The sequence below is a fragment of the Prosopis cineraria genome, unplaced genomic scaffold (genome assembly GCF_029017545.1).
Source record: "Prosopis cineraria cultivar Desert tree isolate PC_DT_omini unplaced genomic scaffold, ASM2901754v1 PC15, whole genome shotgun sequence".
NCBI lineage: Eukaryota > Viridiplantae > Streptophyta > Magnoliopsida > Fabales > Fabaceae > Prosopis > Prosopis cineraria.
The window spans coordinates 137,109-159,680 of NW_026555346.1; the positions used below are offsets into that span (position 1 = coordinate 137,109).

At 31.6% G+C, this 22,572-nt stretch overlaps 1 protein-coding gene across 2 annotated transcripts; it reads right to left on the bottom strand.

Moving 5' to 3' along the window:
- Positions 1–1,370: 1,370 nt before the first annotated feature.
- On the bottom strand, positions 1,371–3,861 carry LOC129294609 (protein FIZZY-RELATED 3). Of its 2 annotated transcripts, none has more exons than XM_054933026.1 (8): positions 3,159–3,861; positions 2,951–3,073; positions 2,758–2,862; positions 2,501–2,680; positions 2,359–2,421; positions 1,984–2,253; positions 1,758–1,889; positions 1,371–1,680 (listed from the first exon to the last, which is right to left on the bottom strand). In XM_054933026.1, the coding sequence occupies exons 1-8, from the start codon at positions 3,627–3,629 to the stop codon at positions 1,627–1,629; spliced, it is 1,398 nt and encodes a 465-aa protein (XP_054789001.1). In that variant the 5' UTR covers positions 3,630–3,861; the 3' UTR covers positions 1,371–1,626. The 2 variants fall into 2 exon arrangements, with proteins under 2 accessions (XP_054789001.1, XP_054789000.1); XM_054933025.1 differs by having other exon boundaries at positions 1,984–2,280; positions 3,159–3,859.
- Between the last annotated feature and the right edge of the window lie 18,711 nt (positions 3,862–22,572).

Here is a 22,572-nt window from a genome sequence, read left to right on the forward strand (position 1 = left end):
ACTGGCCCTTTAGGGCCAAGCCAACCCATTTTTCCAGCTCTAGACGCGTACATTTATGGATAAATTATAGTTTTGCTCCAGTTTTGTCCTTATAGTTCCCTATGTCATAGATTGTGGATTGAGCAATCAATATTTTTTTAAAGGATCTTTTGTGGGATCTTGATGTTCACTTTTTTTCCTAAAGCTTTTCTATTCTTTTAATTTAATTAAACCCTTTCCTTGTTGTGTGTAGTCGTAAGGTTAAGGGTTCCCTATTGACTATTGTGATTGTATGATATGTTATAGTGATGTCGAGACGAACATTAAACCAAATGCGATAGAAAACGCCCAATCAAATAAACAAAAAATAAAAATTAAAAACCAAAGCTAATTCGAAGAAATGGGAGTGACTCCGCCATTGTTAACCTAACTCGAGCTCTGAAATAAAGGTCGAGTATTGTCAGGGTTTAAAGTTTGCTAAATGATCTATGATTGTATGGTTAAAGAATTAGTGGTCATGACAAAGACAGTGACATCAAAGCCATAATCATTTGCCCTCAAAAAAATTTCATTGAGATTGAGGCTTTCCAAAAGAAACGACACAAGGCATCTATAATCGACCCCATCAAGTGGTTCATTGACACGTCAAGCAACCTCAATACTATTGAACATCTAGCAATAGTATGGATTGACCCATGCAAATTATTGAACATCAAGCCTATAGCTTCTTCAACTTCTCAAGCAAGTTAGCAACACTGTCTAATCAACATCGCCAACAACACCAAGCAATCCATGAAGGAGGTTCATGGCAAGTTGTGAGGAGGAGAGAGAGAGAAAGAGAGGAGGTGATGAAAGGTGGACAAGAAGAGAGGGGGGAGGAGAGGATGGAGAAAAGGAGAGGTTGTGCAGTGGTTGGCTAAGAGGAGGAGGGAGGGAGGGAGGGGGGGAGAGAGAGAGAGAGAGAGAGAGAGAAAAGCTGGGTCTATAAAGAGGAGGAGGAGGAAGAAACACATGGATTCAACCAGCATCTAGTTAGTGCCATATACACATTTGTGGCACTAACTTGAGTTTTAACAACCAACTAGCTTTGGATTTAACAATAGAGGGAAAAATTTCGAGGCAAAACAAATAAAAGTTTAGAATATTCAGTATCTCAATAGAAAATGTTCCACAGCAAATTTGCCCAATTAACCATTATCTTATTTATAGCACAATTGTTTTATAGATTTTATATTATATACATTTTATCTTTTAAATTTAACTAATTATCAGTTTTCTGACATTTGATAACGTCATAGTCTTTTTTCTTGCATTCTTTAAGCATAAAATTTGCAACGTGATTATGTAGGTATAGTTTTCCCGTGTTTGCACGCAATTATTGACCTGACTAATTCATAAATCAACCTTTTCCTTCTATCGTCTAGAAGCGCAGCTGGTAATTCATAAATTAATTTAATGAATAGCTACCTAATAACATGGATTAACACTTTACATTTAATTCATAACGTCACATCCTCCGTGTTCGGTGTCAGACACCCCCCAAAAAAAAAAAAAAGCAGTATCCATTTACAAATAGTTAGTTAACAATAATTTAAAAGCCACCTTTTCCTCTCACATCCCCCGTGGCATTTCTCCGGTTCTCCCTTATCATCGAATATGGGTACGCCCTTGAGACCACATGCCTGAATCCTTGACCGACGCCTGAAAAGTGAAAACACAAAACGTAAACTATTTAAACACACATAACGGAGTTGGTGGAGAGAGAGAGTAATTCTTACGGGCGATTTCATGGAGGGAAAAATATTCCAAAACCGAAGAGTTTCATCCCCTGCACCAGTGACTATGGTCTGACCATCGGGGGACGTTGCAAGGTACAGCACTCGCATGCTGTGGCCAGTTAGTGTCGCAACCTAATCAAGGTTCATATGACGTGATTACATTAGATAATTGATTTTTCAAGGTTGATTTGTTTAGTACTCTGAAATTTCTGATTAACTGCCTTACCTTGGCCATTGACGGATATTTCCACACCATAATCTGATTCTGGGAGTAGCCATGAGTACTCACTAGCTCGTTCACATTTTTACTCCAAGCAAGGTTGCACACCTGGCTGCCAGTGTCAACGCAGTTCAAGTGGTGGCCATTTGTTGTGTTCCAGAAGCGAATGCACCTATCAGCCGTTCCACCACCAGACGCAAGGAGGCCAATCTGGTGAGGCGACCATGCGATGGCCTTCACTGCAGCTGTGTGCTCCGTGAGCCTCAATGCCGGCTGCTGCGAGTGTTGATTCCATACCAACAGCTGCTTATACCAAATTACAACATTGTCGTTCATGAATAAAATTAACCTGTACAAACACAACAATTCTTGAAGCTATACCTGGTTATCATTTCCACCAGATGCTAGTTCCCTGTCGTCATGCGACCACTTTAATCCACATACCTGTCAGATTAAGGCATTTCTTTTAATGCTAAGTAGACTAATATCCCAGATTCTATGTCAATGTCCTCACATATTTTACCTCGGACTTGTGCCCGACGAGCCTGCTAACGAAGTCATTCGAGACTCTCATATCATGCTGAAGTATGTTCCTGTCCCGGCTTCCTGATGCTAACATGCGTGAATTCCATGCCAGCACACCGATTCTTGTCTGATGCCCGCCCATTGTTCTGACCCTCTTGCACTGAGTTCCATCCCAAATCTGTCGTACAAGGTAAAAAAATAATCACAATATAACGTAAACCAAACAAACCCATGTAAACAAACTATAGAAGCCACCTGAACTTGACCCAGATTTGTGCCAATGGAAATGTAGGAGCCCTCCCGGGTCCACTGGACAGAACACACGCCATCATGAGGTCCCAAATCACATAGCTTTGTCACCTGAAAACCGCACGAAATGACCAAACGTTCATTCAGACTATTGAATGACTATTGAAACAGGAGTAACACGTGGCAGCTTCTGACTTACTTTGCTGTTGGAAGCACTCCAGAGGTACACGCAAGTGCCCAGTCCCACGGCAAGAACATTTTGTGAGGACCAATCGACTAAATTCAGGTAAAAGTCATCTTGAAGTGACGGGGCATCCAAAACCTGCAATTTTGAATTTGAAATTGTATTTTAGGCTTGAGTAGGTGTCAGTTATATGGAATTGGGAGCCAGGAAAGAAAGAGTTGACCTTATGGGGTGTTTTGGGGACCTTGCGAGGAGGCTTTGGAGGGGTGCAAGACTCGGAAGAGAAAGCAGAATCGTGGCCTAAAACGGAGGGCGAGAAGGGAGAGCTGGGACCGGAATGGTCAGTCTTGAAGCGTAGCATATTCTTGCTGGGACTCATGGGGGAAGCTTGACCTGCAGGGGAAGGAGAACCGAAGTCAGACCCAAAGAGCTCAGTTTTCAGCAACCTGGTATAAGCCTCGTTTGCCCCATCTTTCACTGGGGAAGGCTTATCCACCAGCCCGAAGGTATGGAGCCTGGAAGAAGATCTGCAGGGTATGAATCTATCGCTGCACGAGGAGGAGGATTTGGAAGGCGATGACAGATTGGGATTGGCCCGCAAACAACCCGAAAAGGTGTCCAGCCGTAGCGAGCTTCCCAACATGCCGACTGGAAGATTCAGTCCGGACGATTTCCTGGACGGAGGCAACTCCATTTCTTGGATTTCTTTGAGCGGGCAGGCAGGCAGGCGAAGAGAAAGAAGACGGAAGAGGAGTCAGTCCCGGGAGGCCTTTTTGTTTCTAGTTTAGTGTTGTGTCGGTGAAGACTGAAGAGGAAGACTCCATGTCATCAAAAAAGAAGAGGAAGACTCCCAACGGTCGTATTTTGGGGTTTTCTAAATTGAGGTGATTAGAGGAGCGTCAGGAAAGAGAAAGAGCTTTCATTCTTTATTTCCCATTTCCTATTTAACATCTTTCTAAACCACCGCGTTCCAACGGTCAGTTGCCAAGCCTATATATATATATATATATATATATATCACTGCACCCGCATTTCGTCTTTAGAAATTTATTCAAAATCAGTAAAAAAAATTGCTTCAAAAATGTCTATTATCAACATATTTAAGAATCATATTCTTGTAATCAATTGTAAGTCCGAAATCATGATTTTAAAAAATTTTATCCAAACATTTACAATTTTCCCAAATTTCATCTGCCTTTTAATTTGAAACTCCCTGTGAACACCGTATCTTGTCCGGATATTTTCTTTTAATAATCAAAAAATATAGAAATACAAAAATGAGATTTAATCCTTTTTAGGATTATATTTTCAAAATAAATAAATAATTAATAGGGTTTAATTTTGTTTTAACTTAGATAATCTTTTATTAGTTAGGATCTTATTTCTTTTAGTCCATTCAAAAATAACCAAAAAATATATATAAAAATATAAAATAAAATTTAATCCTTTTTAGGATTATATTTTCAAAAAATAATAATTTAACAAAAAAAGAGGTTAAATCTTGAAAAATATTGAGAATCAACTTTTGAGGATTAAATATTTTTAAATTTGTCTCCTTAAATCTAATGCTTTTATTTGAAATATGTATTTTAAAATTAGATCTTTTCCCTCTCCCTTAATCTGCTTGACAAAAAAAAAAAGGAGCATTATGACAAGTGAAAGAACACGAACACACGAAACACACGTGCAAGTATACTTTCGGCCATGACAAAAGAAGCAGAAATAAGAAAACGCAAGATTAGATAAAAATAAAGGCAGACATGACAGAGGCAGAGAAAGAAAGCAGAATGAGCACACACGGTCAAGCACCAAAAGGCAAAGTCAGAGGTAGCAAAGAAAGACAGCAGCAGGAACACTCACGCAAAAAAAAAGAAGACGAGAGAAGCGCTGGAAAAGGAAAAAGGCTCAGACGCATAGAAGAAGAGCTAGAGACGCAAAACCAGACATGTATGTTACAGAAAACAGAAAAAGTGCAGGCAAACACAAAGGGAGACAGAGCAGCGAGCACACACAAAGACAGTAGCAGAAAAAAAAGCAACATGCAGTCACGCATGCACGGAAAAGATGTGAGAGAAATAGAGTAGAGAAAGAACAGCAGAAAAGGAGAGAAAGAGGAAGTCGAGAGGGAAAGACTGAGAGTATAAAAGGATGTTCATGCTGGACAGAAAGGAGGGGAAGACCGAAGGGGGCTGGAAAAATAGAGCAAGAAGGGACAACAAAAAAACGTAGCAAAACAGAGACAGAGATTAGAAGCTGAAAGAGAGGCTGAGAGAGAAGAACAGAGGCAGAGGAGAGAGTTCAAAAGAGGATGGAGAATGAGAAAGAGACGGAGAGTGAAAGATGAGAAGGAAACCGGGAAGAACAGAGCATGAAGGAAACACCGCATGCACGAGAAAAACAGAGCATCGGGACCAGAAAAAAGGAAGGAAGGAGAGAAACGAAATGCAAAAAAACAGAGAGAAGAGGGCATCTGGAGAGAAAGAGAGAAACGGAGAAGGAGAGAGGAGAAGGAAACTAAGAAACAGAGCTTGAAGGAGAGGGAGAAGAGAGAGACCGAAGGAGGCAAAAAAAACAAACAGACACCAAGAAGAGAGAGACTGAGAAGGAGAAACAGGAACTTGAAAACGAAGCAGAAATCCAGAGCAGGAGATCGAGGAGAAGAGCATGAGGATGGATGGAAGAGAAGAGAAGAAAGCTGGACGTGAAAGCTGAAAACAAAGACAGAGAGAAAGAGGAAACGAGATCAGGAAGGGAAGAGTCTGCTGGACTGGTGAGACGGAGCTGAGACGTGTTACACACAGGTTTATTAGTTTGTTTGTTTAAAAATTTGAAATGCTCAGTTTGATTTCAGTTTATTAATTTCCAAACAAATTCCATATTTAAATACCCGTCCCTCATTTTTTTTAGTTCTTAAGTAAAAATCAACGTAATTGTCTTTTTCTTAAAAAATAAAAAAAGAGAGAGTATGAAAAAGAAGGATAAAGAGATTGCAAATAATAATTTTGTTTGCTATCATAACTATGCTTAATGCAATTTTAGGCATAATCTCATTTCAAATAAAAAAAGAGTTAGTGCAATTATTAGGCAAGGTCTTTAAATATGTGTTTAGCATGAAAGGGCATATTAATATGTGTGGGCATGTTTTTTCATTTCCATTAGTCCTAAAGTCCTTTAATTATCAATAATATTACACTCATATTGTATGACACTTTCTATGATGATCGCATGTACGATTTCAATTATTATGACGAGCCTATTTTATAAAAGGAGGAGGAGAGAAAATTTGATTATTACCCAATTGAAAAAAAACATGAAATAAGTAAAATTGGTTTCTAATCACTTACTTGTCGTGTGAGATTTTAAAAAAAATTTCGCAAACATTTAAAGCAATCTCGTATCATGTAAATCAATAAGATTTCGCAGATATGAGAGCAAAACTTATATTTTAAAATTAACTGTCCTTTTATAATCCAAATTAATAATTTATTTAAGTTCCATGTGAGATTTTAAGGATCTTCATAGGGACTTAAACTAATCACATTATCGTGTGAGATAATAAGTCCTCGCAGATATAGTAATTTTTAACTTTTATAGATAAGTGATTTTTCATATAATATACAATTTAAGAAACTTAATTATCCAAATTAATGTATTTAAATTGTAACCATATTTATCGATTATATCTTCTAGTCATGTGAGATTTTTGAATCTCTATAGACTTATAAGATAATAGTATTATCGTGTGAGTCAATAAGACTCTGCAGATATAACGATTAAGCTTTTTAAAATATATGTATATAAATTATATATTAAATTAATTAAATTAAAGATGTATTTAAATTTAATTCCTTTATCGTGTGAGATTTTAGAATTTTCACATATATTTAGGATAATCATATTACCGTATAAGTCAATAAGACTTTGCAGGTATATTGATTAAAATTCTTCAAAACATGTATTTACATGTTAAAAAATTTATTATTAACACTTAAAAATGTACATAAGAATATAAATAAATAAATTAAATTGCCAAACTCTTTTATCGTGTGAGATTTCAAAATCTCCGTAGATATTTAGAGCAATTGCATTATCGTATGAATCAACAAAGTTCTACAGGTACTGCGATTAAAATTCCCAATCATAAAATATAAAGAAAAATAATTTTAAACCATTTTCATTCTTTATTCCAAAAATTTAAAAATGGAGAAAATAATTAAAATTAAATTACCTTTTGCAATTTAAAACACACATATCAAAATTTCAGAAATTGTTTTATTTGTAAAATGGTGAATTATTTCTAATTAATTTCTCTTCAAAAAATATTTTCGCCAACAAACTTTTAAGCCCGAACTACGTGAACTTTGATCCTCATCACAGGGTACGTAGGCCTCAGAGTCAGATTCTGAGTCAAGTTCGTCCTCCCTCGTAAATAAATAAACATTTCTCACTCAATTATCATCATTTTTATATCAAACACATGAATATAAAAGGGATAATTAAAATAATTTTAAAACCATATTAAAAGAGCACAACAAATTTCAGGTAATCGTTCTAACGAACGGGTGTTGTGGGGTGCCTAACACCTTCCCCACACTCAACCGACTCCCGAACCTATTCTCTGATTACGCAGATCATCCTTATCCTCCATTTAATCAGTTTCTCGAGATTTACCTCAAAATCTTGGTGGCGACTCCTCGTTCGATCCGGTTCCCGCCGTAAAGGCCGGGACCTAAGCTCGCGCGCCGTCCGCGTCACATTTTTCCGGGTGCGACACTCCCTTTGGTATAAACCATTGTTTTTCTCATTTGAAATTCAATTCTTAACATTGTGTATTTTTTTCTCCATTTGATCACTTACAATTAATTTTAAAAAATTATCCAAATATCTTTAATGATTAAAATTAATTTCAAAAAGTAATTAAAATAATTAAAACTCACAGTGACATCATTTCTTCCATCACATGAAAACTCCACCTCTTTCATTTAAATAATTTTTTAATATTTATGATTAAATAAATAATATTTAATAATTACATATTTTAAAAATAAAATAATGAAAAAAGAAGAGAGTTGGCATTTTTGAGTTTGGAAATGCCACCTCTCTTTAATTATTTTTTAAATATTATTATGCATTAATTGAAGATACTAAATAAATAAATTATAATAAAATAATTATTTAATATGATAAAAAAATTTAAATCAACAAAAAAGTATAGAAAATGACATTTTAAAGCTAAGCAAATGTCAGCTCTCTTTTTTTTATTAAATAATATAATATACTATTTAAAATTATTTATTTAACAAATTATGGTAGAATAAAATAATAAATCAATAAGAGGGGAGAGAGGTGGCATTTCCAAGCTCAAGAAACACCAACTCTCTTCTTTTTAATTATTAGATAATAATACATATTAATAATTAACATTAATTAAATAAATTATAATAAAATAATATTTTATCTTATAATAAAATAATAAAATATTAAAAAAGGAAGAGAGGTGGTGTTTCCAAGTTTGGAAATGCTACCTCTCTTCAATTATTTTTTAAATATTATTATACATTAATTATAAATACTAAATAAATTATAATAAAATAATTATTTAATATGATAAAATAAATTTTTAAACAAGTAAGAGAGTATAGAAAATGGCATTTTCAAGCTCAGCAAACATCGCCTTTCTTTTTTTATTTATTAAATAATATAATGTACTCCCTTCATTTAAAAATGTAAGGTATTTTTTAAAAAGTTTGATATTTAAAAATGTAAGGCATTTTTAGTCTTTTGAGGTGTAATCATTGCTTTTTTTAAAAAATGCCCTTATCAATGATGACTTTATATTTATTATAAAGTATTTAATAAGAGTGAATATAGAAAGATAGAATTAGTTAAAAAATAGATAATTACTTTATTGGGATGACATTCAGTTAAAAATGCCTTACAATTTTTAATGAAGAGAGTACTATTTAAAATTATTTATTTGACCAATTATAATGAATAATCATTTAATCTCATAGAATAAAATAATAAATTAATAATAGGGCAGAGAGGTGGCATTTTCAAGCTGAAGAAGTGCCACTTCTCTGCTTTTAAATTATTAGATAATAATATATATTAATAATTAAAATTAATTAAATAAATTATAATAAAATAATATTTTTCCTTATAATAAAATAATAAAATATTGAAAAAGGAAGAGAGGTGGTGAATCTTCAAGTATTTTTTTTAAATATTATTATTCATTAATTATAAATACAAAATAGATAAATTATTCAAAAATATTTATTTATTATCATGAAAAAAATTTGAATTAGTAAAAGAGTATAGAGAATGGCATTTTCAAGCTCAAACCTCTCTTATTTTATTTATTAATTAATATGATATATTATTTAAAATTATTTATTTAATAAATTATAGTAAATAATTATTTAATCTGCTTAAACAAAATAATATATCAATAAGAGGATAGAGAGATGAAATTTTTGAACTCAAAAAATGTCACCTCTCTACTTTTTAATTATTAGATAATAATACATTTAATAATTAATATTAATTAAATAAATTATAACAAAATAATATTTTTTCTTATAATAAAATATTGAAGAAGGAAGAGAGGTAGTGTTTTCAAGTTTGGAAATGCCACCTCTCTTCATTTGTTTATTAAATAATAGATAAATTAATTAAAATTATTAATTAAATAAATTATAATAAAATAAATTTAATCTCATAAAATAAAATATTAAATTATTAACAAAATAAAGAGGTGGCATTTTCAATTGAAAATGTCACCTCTTTGCTTTTGATTATAAAAAAAATATTAATTTAATAAAAAGAAGAGAGGTGACATTCCGTCACTTTTAAAATGTCACCTCTTATTATTTACTAAAATTGTGAGTAGAAAATAATTAATAAATGATGGCATTTGAAATAAAAAATGCCACCTCTTTGCTTTAACTTTTATATTAGTGGCGTTTTATTTTTTGTTGCTACAAAATGCATGCTACTCAATTTGATTTCTATAGTAGTGACTCCCTCTAATTCTTAATATAGAACCTTTTCATTGGTTGTAATATGAATAATGTAATGTATCTAACAAGAGAATAGATGGATTAATAGGCATATGTAGTATTAATTTTTTTATTGCATATGTATATTTTATTGGAAGCAATCATGTTTGAGGTTCAATCGGGATACTAAATATAGGCACATCTTCTATCGAGAATTTGAACCTTAGTTTATCATGTTATTAGATATTAGCCCATTCCAAGGCTTTCATTACATCTAATCAAGGTTTAAAAAGCTGGACTAGTTGTCAAACTGATCGAGATAGTAGTTCACGATTCAATGGTTAAATCAGAATTAAACTGTGGTCAAACCATTTATGATTAAATCATTATATTAAAAATTTTATAAATTAAATATATATTATAAGTAATAGCTTAAAAATATTATTTTTTAAGATTAAATTTATAATAAATATTTAAAAAGAATTACCATCTATTGATAATGATTAAAAAATTATTGTAATATAAATGAAATTGAAAGCTAAGAGGGCAAACTTATTCAATGTTAATTAATAAATATCAATTAAATAAAAAATGATAAATTATAAGGTATTTTTAGGAGACTTATTAAAATTAAATTTAAAATATAAACTTCATGCAAAAATTTAGATAAATAATTAGAAGTATAAAAATTAAATATTTTTTATTATAAAAATGGTTTAAGGATCAAGTAAAATGAAATAATAAATATTAATAAGAATAAAAAGAGAAAAAAGAATCATTTGCATATGCTTTACACACTCGTTACTACTCTTACCTAAGTCCCACATAAAACGTTAAAAAGATTTGGAGGTAACATTTTTATGCAAGAGTCATGGGATGTTGATGGAAAAACATGTAAATTGAGTTGTATGTTAGCAAAATTTACAACTCTAGGCTTAGTTGTGTAGTAAACATGAATTTTAATTTTCCATCTTGAATTTTTTTTCATTTTTTGACCGGTTTTATTAGTTGAATCGATTTGACTTTTTTTCAATTTTTGAACAATTTAGCCAGTTTTTAATTGGTTTTAAAAAGGTCGGTTTTTTAGAGTCACTTGGACTAGACTAGTGATTGGATTTCGATCCAACCAGTTAAACCGATTGGTTCGATCTGATTTTTAAAACTATGAATTTAACTCTGTTGATATTTAATTTGTTGTATCAATTTGAAGATGACATCAGCATCAAGGAATCGAGGTTCATTTTCCTTTACCACAAGAGTCAAGAGAGAGCTCTAGTCGCGGCCCATATTAACTACTGGAATTAGAATGATTCGAGTTGGGCCTATATTTTATGAATTTAATCACCAAATAGAATAGAAAGAATTTCAAATAACGACGAAATGTGACTTGATTGTTAATAGGTCTTTTAAAAAAATTTAAAAATTCAATTCAGTTTAGGAGAGTAAAAGTGAAAATGATTTCAAATATAAAAAGATAAAAGTACCATTTATTTATTATATAAAATTATTAGTTATTAATTTTCTTATTTTACTACCAGTGACATTAATTGTTAATTTTTTAACTTTACCTATCAGTAATTTACAATTGATGTAAGTGAATTATAAAATTTTTCAGTAATTTACAACTGAAATTAATAAATTAACAAGTAAAATTAGTAATTTAATAACTAATATTGCTACTTATGATTGAATAACTGATATCAAGTCATGTAATTTGTAACTCATATTAATAAATTAACAAGTGAAGTAAGAAAATTAATAATTAATTATAATTTTGCATAACAAGTGAAGAGTATTTTAGTCTTTTTACAATTAATTTTTTTTACCTTTATCCCTCGAATTGAACTGAAATTTTAGAATTTTTTGAAACTCACTAATAATTAAGTCACATCCATGGTCCTTATTTAAAATTCTTCCAATAGAATATTTACTATTTATATATGATAACAATTGTTTGACATTACATATTCCAGGATTATCTTACTTGCAAGAACCAAGACATTGCATTCATAGAAAAGTTTGAACTAGACTATTATTTGAAAGAAGCAACAATTGATCCTAACTTGAAAAAATTAAATATGTTAGAACATTGGAGGATTAACTCGACTCAATTTCCTCATCTTTCAAGGATGGCATGTGATATTCTTAATATTTTAATCACTACAGTGGCTAATGAATCTTCTTTAAGCATTAGATCGAGAGTTCTCACAAAATATCAAAGTAGCCTTCTTCTTGATAATGTTGAAGCTCTTATTTGTACTCACAATTAGATTCTTGCTTTTCCATGGCTTGGTATTATAATATTTATATTCTCTCATTTACCTTCTAGATTTCTAAATGTTAATTATATTTTCATATTAATTATGTTTTATTTTTGTTTGTGATAGATGAAGCCTTAGAGAAATCTACTCAAATTAATATTATTGCAGCTTCTGATAAAGCTTCTAACATTATCATTGATTAGAAGAAATTTTATAACATATTTTACTTCTTAGAGTTTATGCTATCTCGCATGAAAACTCACTGTTATTTAGGTTTTTTATGCTCTTTATATCAAAACTCACTGTTATTTGGGTTTTTTATGCTCTTTATATCAATACATATGGTTTAAATGTAAAAGAATATACTCATAGCTTTATCAATATTCCATATTTGCTTCCTACCTCTCAATCTGTCGATGAGATTTTTCAATAACATGACCAAATTTTTTAAAATTTCTTGATATTAATGTTGAGGTGATCAACATCTCAATTTAGAAAAATTAAAAAATAAAAAATACTAAACCAAATATCTTTTTTATTGGCGGGTTAGCCAGCGAATGGGTTAGCAAGTTAACCCATATATAACAACCAAAAGATGCAGATTATGCCAACCCACCTCCACATAACTCACACCCAGTTGCGGGCCAATCCGCAGGTCACAAGTTAATTCATATTACTAGCTCTACACAAGGGGGGCAAATGTCATGTCTCAATCAAGTTGGGTAACGTTGGCTCATTATCTGTTCAATTTCACACTTTAATATTCATGTATATTATAGGAGCTTCTCTAATTCAGACACTGCGAGACTTATTAGTCAGAGACGACCTTACAAAATATGATATACTTTTAGACATAATTCTCTCATTTTTATTTTTTTCCGTGAATTATTGTTGGAAAAATAAAATAAAAATGACAAACTCTATAAGAAATTATCAACAGCAACTAGTTAACTAATAATAGCAAGGAAAATTAATCAGATATTTCCTTGCCTTTGTGCTCAAGCAAACAGGCAAGACTCTATTGGCTTAATCAGAAACGGCGGTCCCCGTCATTTGGAAACATATATAATAATGCCACTCTCACATGTTCCTGCACAAGCATATTATAAAATATTTTTTAAAGAGTTGAATACCAAAAAATATAAGGTATTTTTAGTTTTTTGAGATATAATTATTACTTTTTTTAAAGTGCCCTTATTAAATAAATTATTTTATATTTATTTCAGGGTGCTTATAAGGATAAATATAAAAAGATATGGTTAATTTAAAAATAAGTAATTAGAGTTAAAAATACCTTATATTTTTTAACGGAAAGAGTATATAATGATATGCATACATATAATGGAATTGCATTACCGTGTGAAAGATGCAATATGATTCCGAATATAGCATGATCAGTAAGAAAGATTAACTAGATAGCGAATATATATGATTTCATATGATGTTTCATATATATATATATATATATATATATCGTTCTCATCATAGAGAGCTCATCACGATTGACAAACATTATTAACGTTATATATATATATATATATAGAATGTTGTAGGCATTAAGTTTTCCTTAATGATTAACCATGTAGATGCATGCCCATGAAAAGTAATGAATTATGTCTAAAGAGATTGAAACTTGGCTTGAATAATATCCGAAGATCTGCCGTGGTTAGAACCAAGAGTGGTTGAATTTTAAACCGGAGAGAGAGAAAGAGCCAGAAATTAATTTGGAAGAAAATGAATGAAGCCAGGGCAGCGGAATACAGGTAATGCATTGGATCTTCGGGAAAAAACACGGATCAGCTAGAAGAAGATCATGTAAATGCAGAGGGTGGACGACAATGTTGTGAGATAATATAAGTATTAATATATTTAAGAAATTAAATGGGAGCAGGTTGAGGAAATTATAAGAATCCAGGCAGTGGTCTACAACCTAAGTATGAAAAGCATCCAATGATTTCAAAGGTACAGAAATACCTGCAGAGCTTTGCGCCAGAAAGGACTCCATCATGCATCACTCTACATTACACACAACCCCCAAGCACTCGATTCTTTAAAATAAATTAAAATCTAAGTGGTTCTTCAGATACGATCATCATAACTAAACGGGTTCACCTGATGATCTCCCCATGTGCCCCAAGCAGCGGTGCGCTGTGTAGTATTAGCCATCGATTGCGGCTGCAGCATCATCAAGATTCCCACATGAACATAAAAGGGGGGCTAGTTCCCTCTGTCCAGACATTAATCTGCACTCCAATGCTGCTGCTTGTGAATCTTGATGATGCTCCACCAGCAAATAATGACTGCTTCGTTAATTTCTTCAAATCCATCTAAACCCTATCCCTAAGTCTCGTGACTGGAACGGCCGTGAAAGAAAAAATGGAGGCAGACAATAATGCAGAGAATCACAAGACTAGTGTGTAATTAGCAGATAAATCTCAATAGCCGAAAGGGAAGGAAAGAAACGGGGAGCTAGACGGAGAGAGTCAAAGGACGGTTGAAGGGGGAATTGAAGTTTGAAGAAAGTGTGAAATGGGAGAGAAATGAGAATCATGAAGGAGGAGGAGAGGCGAAAGGTTGTATATATAGACAATAAAGGATGATTGATGAGATAGATGAGTGGGGAGTGGAAGAATGGGGTTAAGAGTATTGATGAGGAAGGAGATTGGTTGGTGGCGCAAGACATGTCAATCACGGTCGCAGAGGGAGAGAGAGTAGCCACTAACCGGTAATGGGCACGGCAGTTATACATGGTAATCCAGAGTACCAAATTTACCAAAAAATGTTAAAAACTCACAGACGAGGTGGAAATATGGTGCTTGCGTCTTCCAGAGACCCCACCCACTCTTAAGTAAATAGGGTTTCAACTTCCTCTTTCATTGCTATATTCCACCCCCCAGTTTTCCCTCTTTTCTCCTGTTTCATTTATATGCTCCCATATATTCACTCCAATTTCATTTAATTGGGTCACAGCTTCTATGTATCTTCACTTGCCATATCTCAAAGTTTTATGGGCTAAGGCACTAAGTCACTAACTATACATGGCCATTGGCTAAAACATGCTTGTGGTTCTGCTAATTGTGCACGGTGTAATTACTTAAGAAGCTAGCCATAATATCCCAGGGCCAATCTTCCAGTTTTTCTTCTTAAGAAAGAAAAGTATGTAACGTTACTTAAGAATAACTTTGGAGTCCCATATATACATGTTTGCACATTTGGTTGGAGGAGCAAGGGATAAAGATGCAGAGAGACGTGGAAAGTGGAGAAATGACGACAAGCAGGAAGGAATTAAATAAATGAATCATAATAATATTGTTTGGAGAGAAGGCATCAAAAACCACTTGGCGACCTGGAAAAGCCCTCAGCGACCTTTGCTAGTAATTAAGCGATGAATCCATCTGTCCACCTAAGTATTAAGCGGCCATGCACTTGAATTTTCAACCAAAATGCTGCACTCAAGTCTAACTCTAAGACCTACCTCCCTCCTCCTTATTCCTTGTTATTAAATATATATCCAATTGATTGCATATATTCCCTCCTTTTTTTTTTAAGGGTTAAATAGCAAAAATATTTTAAAATTATTTTTTCAAAAGTACCAATATCCTAAACTTTTATTTAAAATAATTTTATCTTAAAACTTTTAAAATGATAACAACTTTACTGTCAAAGTTGACTGTTAGGTGATCATGTATTTGTCTTTAACTGTCATATGGTGGCTATGTGACATTTTTAAAAAATATATTAAAAAAACATACAAGTGTCCTCTGGCTCAAGTCACCAAGCTTTCGCAGTCTATCCCCTTCAAGTTCATTCTTCTTCCCACCACTTCAAATGTATCATCGACTAAGTTGGAGAATTCCACCTTCGGTGCTACCTCAAACACCTCCATCATCACGGACAACTTCCCTTTCCTTCCCTCTGTTTCTCCCTGCATCCTCACCTTGAAATCGTTCCTACCTGCGATCTTAAAGTTTAGCTTCTTCACCATTGTCTCTAGCTTTGCCACCGCCACCGGAGCTGAAATCTTTGACAGAAACATTGACTAGATCTCTTTCGTGTCTCCAACAAGCCCCTCAATTCGAACCTATTTGACTTAGTCTCGTGAACTCGATCGATTTGAAACCATGGATCCCTTATGATACTACGCTTGAAATATCTCTTTTCTGGGTCAGCGACTACAAGATTAGAGATCAAATTCTTAGCTCCTGGTGAAATCCAATCTAGGACAAGCTCCTCAGATTGAACCCATTTGATAAAGATGAATCTTTGGGGTCAATTTTGGGTCTTGGTGGTCCTGTGTCGGGTCCGAGACGAGAGGTCGAGAAAAGGCTTATCCATTCGGGTGTGTTCCTTCTTGTTGAGTCTTGTCTACTACTGTAAAATTGGCGAGTGAACATACTCATGTTCGTTGCTTCTTCTTCTTCGTTCTCCATTCTAGTTCCCATGTTCTGGAGATGAAATTAGCGAGCGAGCATGCCCAGCCTCTCACTCCCACTGTTAATCTCTTTCATTTTTTGTTTTAATTAGTCGGGTTATTTTGGTTCAATCTTTTTGCATGTTCTTTGTGTTTTGATATCGGAATAATTAATTAATTGGTTTACTAACTAGAATATCCCAAAAATGATGAGCAGAGCCTCCATGGTTAATAATTTGGGCCTCAGTTAATATGGGTCTCATATATCTGATTGTTCTTGATGGTGTTTGAATGCTTGATTTGTTGATCTTTGAAAGCCATTGTACTCTGGGTGAATGATGGAGAAGTAGCAAATGTAAGATTATGAGGTTACCGTTTAGCCATTACGATTGTTTCGTCTGGTCTATAATTATATTGTTGATGCTGGATGATGATGAAGCAGATAGAGAGAAGTGGAGGGAGAGGGAGAGAGAAGAAGAAAGAGAGAGGCGCCACCTATTTCTTTGTTTTCATTTTTAAAAAAATTTCATGTGTCTACCATGCACATGGCAAATAAAAATCAAATAAATGGTGAACAAACAATTAAAGCTAACAATAGAATAAAATTGCACTGTTTTTATAAAGTTTCTTGGCACAATTGCTGCAACAAAAGTTTAAAATATCAGGATTCCTGGATAAAAAGTTATAGAGTATTTTTTATATTTAACCTTTTTTTAACTGTCATCTTTTAAAAAGAAAATTGTTTCGATATATCTGTCACTTTTAAAATTTCAGCTGTAACCTTATTTTAATGGACATAATTCTCAACGAAACAAATACAAACTACTCCTTCCAATCTAAAAGAGGTTGCTTGATCGATTTTTCTTTTTACAGATTATTTTTGTTTAAAAAAATCATTTAAATAACTGTTTTACATTTAGGTTACTTTCAAAACTATTCTCGTTTATTATTTTAAACAAATAAAAAATAAGAATATTTTATAATTATTTTCAATTTTTTAAAACACATTACATTTGGCTATTGTAATTTGTAAGTTATTGTCATCAATTTCCATTTACTGTCACCCATCATCAGCCCTTTTGATCAGCAATCACTGTTAATCATGGCGAACAACTACCTTTGACTAATTTTTCAATTTTGGAAGTGTTTTCAAATTAATAAAACCAAATAGATTATTTTATTTTATTTAAAAAAATGGTTACCAAAATGGTCTTTAAAAATGAAAATGGAAACAAAATCAAACAACTCCCAAGTCTTTTTTATAAACTTTCTTGTCTCAAAATACAATTTCTGTTTGATAACTTCTAGGGCATTAAATTGTTTTTTTTCCAATTATTTACCCTCGTATATATGAAATTAAATGTGAGAGAGTCATTTTAGAATTGAATAAGGGTAATAGTGGAAAATAATGTAACTGTTTTGATAAAATTAATGATTTATTTTGTGTGTAGTTAAACTGAACCTATATACTTTCTAGTTTCAAATAAAGGATGAAGCGCATTTAATAACAGCATATACTAACTCCGCCGAAAAAATGTAAAAAATGGAATGAGCGCATGGATGTCTCTGTGATGTGATTCCCTTATATATGATAAAAATTTATGTACCTAATCTTATATACTTAAGGTAATTATTTTTAATTAAATCAAGACATATGTATCTATTATAGATTATTTATTTTATAATAAATTTTTATTATTAATATTATTAATAAATTAAAATATATATATATATATATATCTTGATTTGATTGGATGAAATAAGGATAAGTATATAAGTCTTGTAATGTATATACTCTCTTTAATCCTATTTATAGGGAAGATAAAAAAAATTTTAGTCCTATTTATAAGCCACGTCATTAAATTTTCATTACAAATTTTCTCTTTTACCTTCCATTAAATTTTGCAAAGAGAAATATATTATTAAAATATGTATATTTAATAAATGTAAAGTTAAAAATTTATTAAATTTTAAGATAGAATTAATAAATTTTAAAAATTTATTGATGCTGATAAAATATATTAAAAATAATTTATAAATAAAATTAGAAAGTATATCCATTAAATCCAGTCAAATCATCATTTCTCAATTTTGGCCTGGCTTTATCCTAATAACCCCTGCATCCATCTCTTCCCCTGGTTTGTTGTTGTTTTTTTTTTTTTTGGGCGTGTTGATAATTATATAAAGTATAAACATTTCACATCTTATATTCCTTCTCCTAGAGGCTAAGCTTGCACGTAGCAGAGGGATGTGCCGAATGTAAAATATATATATATATATATATATATTTTATTCTCTGTACTTTATTCATATTTTATTATAGGTTTTTATGTTTTTTTAATATTTTAAATTTTAAATTTTTATTTTTTTAATATTTTACATCTATTTAAGGTCATTATATTTTATTCATTTAAAAATTTAAAACATTAAAAAATAAAAGTATAAAGATTCACAACATTAAAAATAATGTAACATTTTATAATGAAAGAATTTAGTATGGAGATCAAAATTGTATGTTTTTTCAAAATAAAAACAAATATTACAAGCTACATGTACCACGAATCTAGGTCGATCATGAATGCACACAAAAACAAGCAGCAGTTATTATTATTAATGACGCGCATTTTATTCGCGAGGAGAGAGGAAAGACCGTGATTTAAATTTACTTGCGACGAAATTGAAGTTGATTACGAGTACATAGCTTGTTTTTTTATGGGTACCAAGAGCCGCACGAGCCTTTCGATAAACGGAGGGAGTACACTGAAGCTGAGCTGGCTTGATCTATTAATTTATTATTCATACTTTGGAAAAAAGGACAGGTCTAGAATCATAACATGTCAAGAATAACAGGAGTGATTAATAAAACAAGTAGATGAAGACAGGGAGATTCCGTTGAAACTCCGAAGGGCGCAATTATGTGATCTTAGGTCATCACCGGCAGTCACCAGAATGCAAGAATGTTCCTGCAGCGACTCAGAAGACGTGACACTGATGTGGCTGCAAAGGTACGGACGGGGTGAAAGAAGGAGAAGCCCTATCAAATGAATCGACCTATCCTGTGTGCTGTGATCACGTTAAGCAACCAGAATGCTTCGTTACGTTACGTGCCTACAAATAATTCAAGTTAGTGCCCTTGCTGGAAACAACGTTAATTACAGACCTGCTGGTCAAATCAAGCGTTGCCGTCCTTTTCTTTATCTGCATCACATATTCACATGCCAACACCTCAGTGACAGAGTGTCCTGTAAAAAGCACAAGCCTTCTCTCCCCAATACCCCCGCTCCACACCTTTTAACCCTCTCCTCCATCTCATCTATATCCCACACATAAATCTCCTCCCGTTGTTTCAAAAATAAAGGCTCGCCCGCTTCCTTGCTCCAAGTTTTTTTGTATTAATAAAGTGAAACAAGTATATCTATTATATAAAAATGGATGTTTTATTTTTTCATTCATGCTTGGTACCGGCCAATATGAAGTGTCTATATATAATGCCTCTAATACATATAAATTAAAGACAAAACATAACTTTAAATTCTTATATTTTATTTGAGTTTTGCTATAAATTTTTATACTTTTTTAATATTTTAGGTTCTTACATTTTTATTTTTTAATATTCTTGGTCCTTCCATGAGCAGTGTTATAAAAATTTAGAATATTAAAAAATAAATTGTAGGAATTTAGAACATTGAAAAAAATACATAAACTTATAACAAAACTCGAGCAAAGTATATAAATTTAAAATTATATTTTTTCTTAATTAAAAATCTCTTGACAGTATTTTATATAGATTTGTTAATTATTAAAACTTTCGTTTATAATAGAAATATAATAATAAATATTATTAATTAATATTTTAACTGAGGATAATCATGAGACAAGAAAAGATAGTAGCATATTATGGTTTTTAAAAAAGGGGCTTAAGGTGTAAATTCACACACCAATCCTCCATGAATAGTAGCATTCCATCGCTTAATCAAAATCAAATTGTTGGAAATCATTTAAGATCCATTTGTTTAAAACTTAAAAATAAATACTCTTTCAGTTCAAAAATATAAGGTATATATTTTTAACTAAATATCACCCTAATAAAGTAGTTAATTATCTTTAAACTGATCATATCTTTTCATGTTTACCTCTATTTAATAAAATATTTTACCTTAAAAAAATATAAAATAATTTATTCAATAGGGGCACTTTAAAAAAAAAGTAATGATTATACATTAAAAGATTCAAAATACCTTACATTTTTTAACATCTTACCTCTCAAAAAATACCTTACATTTTTTAACAGAGAGAGTAACTTTTAAATAGTTTTGAGATTTTATAAAAAAATAAAAATTATTTTATATTTGATTATAATAATAAAAAAGTAATTATTAATTATTATTTTTAAATTTTATAATATCTTCTTTGATTTTTGTTTTATAAAAATAATTTATTCTTATATTATTTTAAAATTTTATAATATCTTTGCGTCTTTTTTAAAACACTATCTTTTATCTACTGGATTAGATTATTTTTAAAAACTACTTAAAGGGCTTGTTTGTTTTAGCTTATTTCATGAAAAAATTACTTTTTTTGGGGAAAAATATATTTTGTGAGTTCCTATTATGTTTGTTTAAACTTTTAAAAATAATCAAAATTTAAAAAAAAGTATATCTCTGATTATTTTAAAAAGTTACTTTGAGTAGTTTTTGAAAATAATTTAATGTAGTAGATGAAAGAGAGTGTTTTAAAGAGGTGAGATATATTAAAATATCATAAAATTTTAAATAATGAAATATTTTCAGATAGTCGTGTTAGTGCTAAAAGAAATCACATCCATCCCATCCGGGCACCCCAAAAAGCTTGGCTTCTTGTTTGAGGGAATCTCAACTTTGCATTCGCATTACCATGTTACCTCTTCAGGGCCCATCCATTGCCACCATAAACTCGACTTAATTAAATCATCATATCCATTTAATTTAATTTAGGCAACCGCTCACCGCAGAGATAGATAGTAAAATATAAAAAACGTGGCTGTGAATTAAGTGATATATCTTGTGATATAATAATTGCATTAATGAGGTTTCTGACCAATTTTGTTGCGTCTGATGTGGGATCAGCACTGATGCATGACCGGCTCACAACTTAGGTGGTGGCAGTAAAATTCTGTGAAACTGTCATGATAGTTTTGTTGTCAGAAGTGATCTCTCTCAAAGTGGGACCCATATCACAAGGGAACAATCAATACGGACTCCATCTGTGAAAAGCGAGTTTCGCACACTTTACAAAAGTATACATATTCGATTCGATATATTTGTAAGATATCTTTATATACATATTTTATATTCTAACATTTATAATATAATTTTTTATAATAATTTTTTATTATATCACTTAAAAATTAAAAAAAAAATTTAATATTTTAGTTAATTACTATAAATATTGTTATATTATTTTAAAAATTTTTATTTAAAAATCAAAATAACTATATTTATATCATAAAATGTTAAAATATATATTATAAATATTCTCGTACCCATATCCTAAAATCTTTAAAATTTGCCGCATCTCCGTATCATGTCATATCGTATCGGATACTCGTACCTGTATCTATGCAACTAGCAGAACACATAGAGACACATGCTCAAAGCTGATAATTCACGTGGGTGGATTTATTGACTTGGGAAGAGGAGAGAGCTCCTTGCCTCAATTCTTTGTCGGCTAGGATGCAATGTAGAGAAAAATTCAATGCGCGTGATCTGAGACTGTCAAAATGCTACAGAAAGATGGAAATCTATAGTGAAAGGTGAACTTTGGGATCTACATTCAAAAGACTTGAAGGAAGGGAATGGATAGTGCGAAACTTGAGGAAATAAGCTGGTAAGAATTTTACAGAGGCGCATTCTTTTTGCTTATGTTTGTTATGGACATGCCAAAAGGTTTGTCCAACAGGAGAACCTGAGCACTCTGACAACG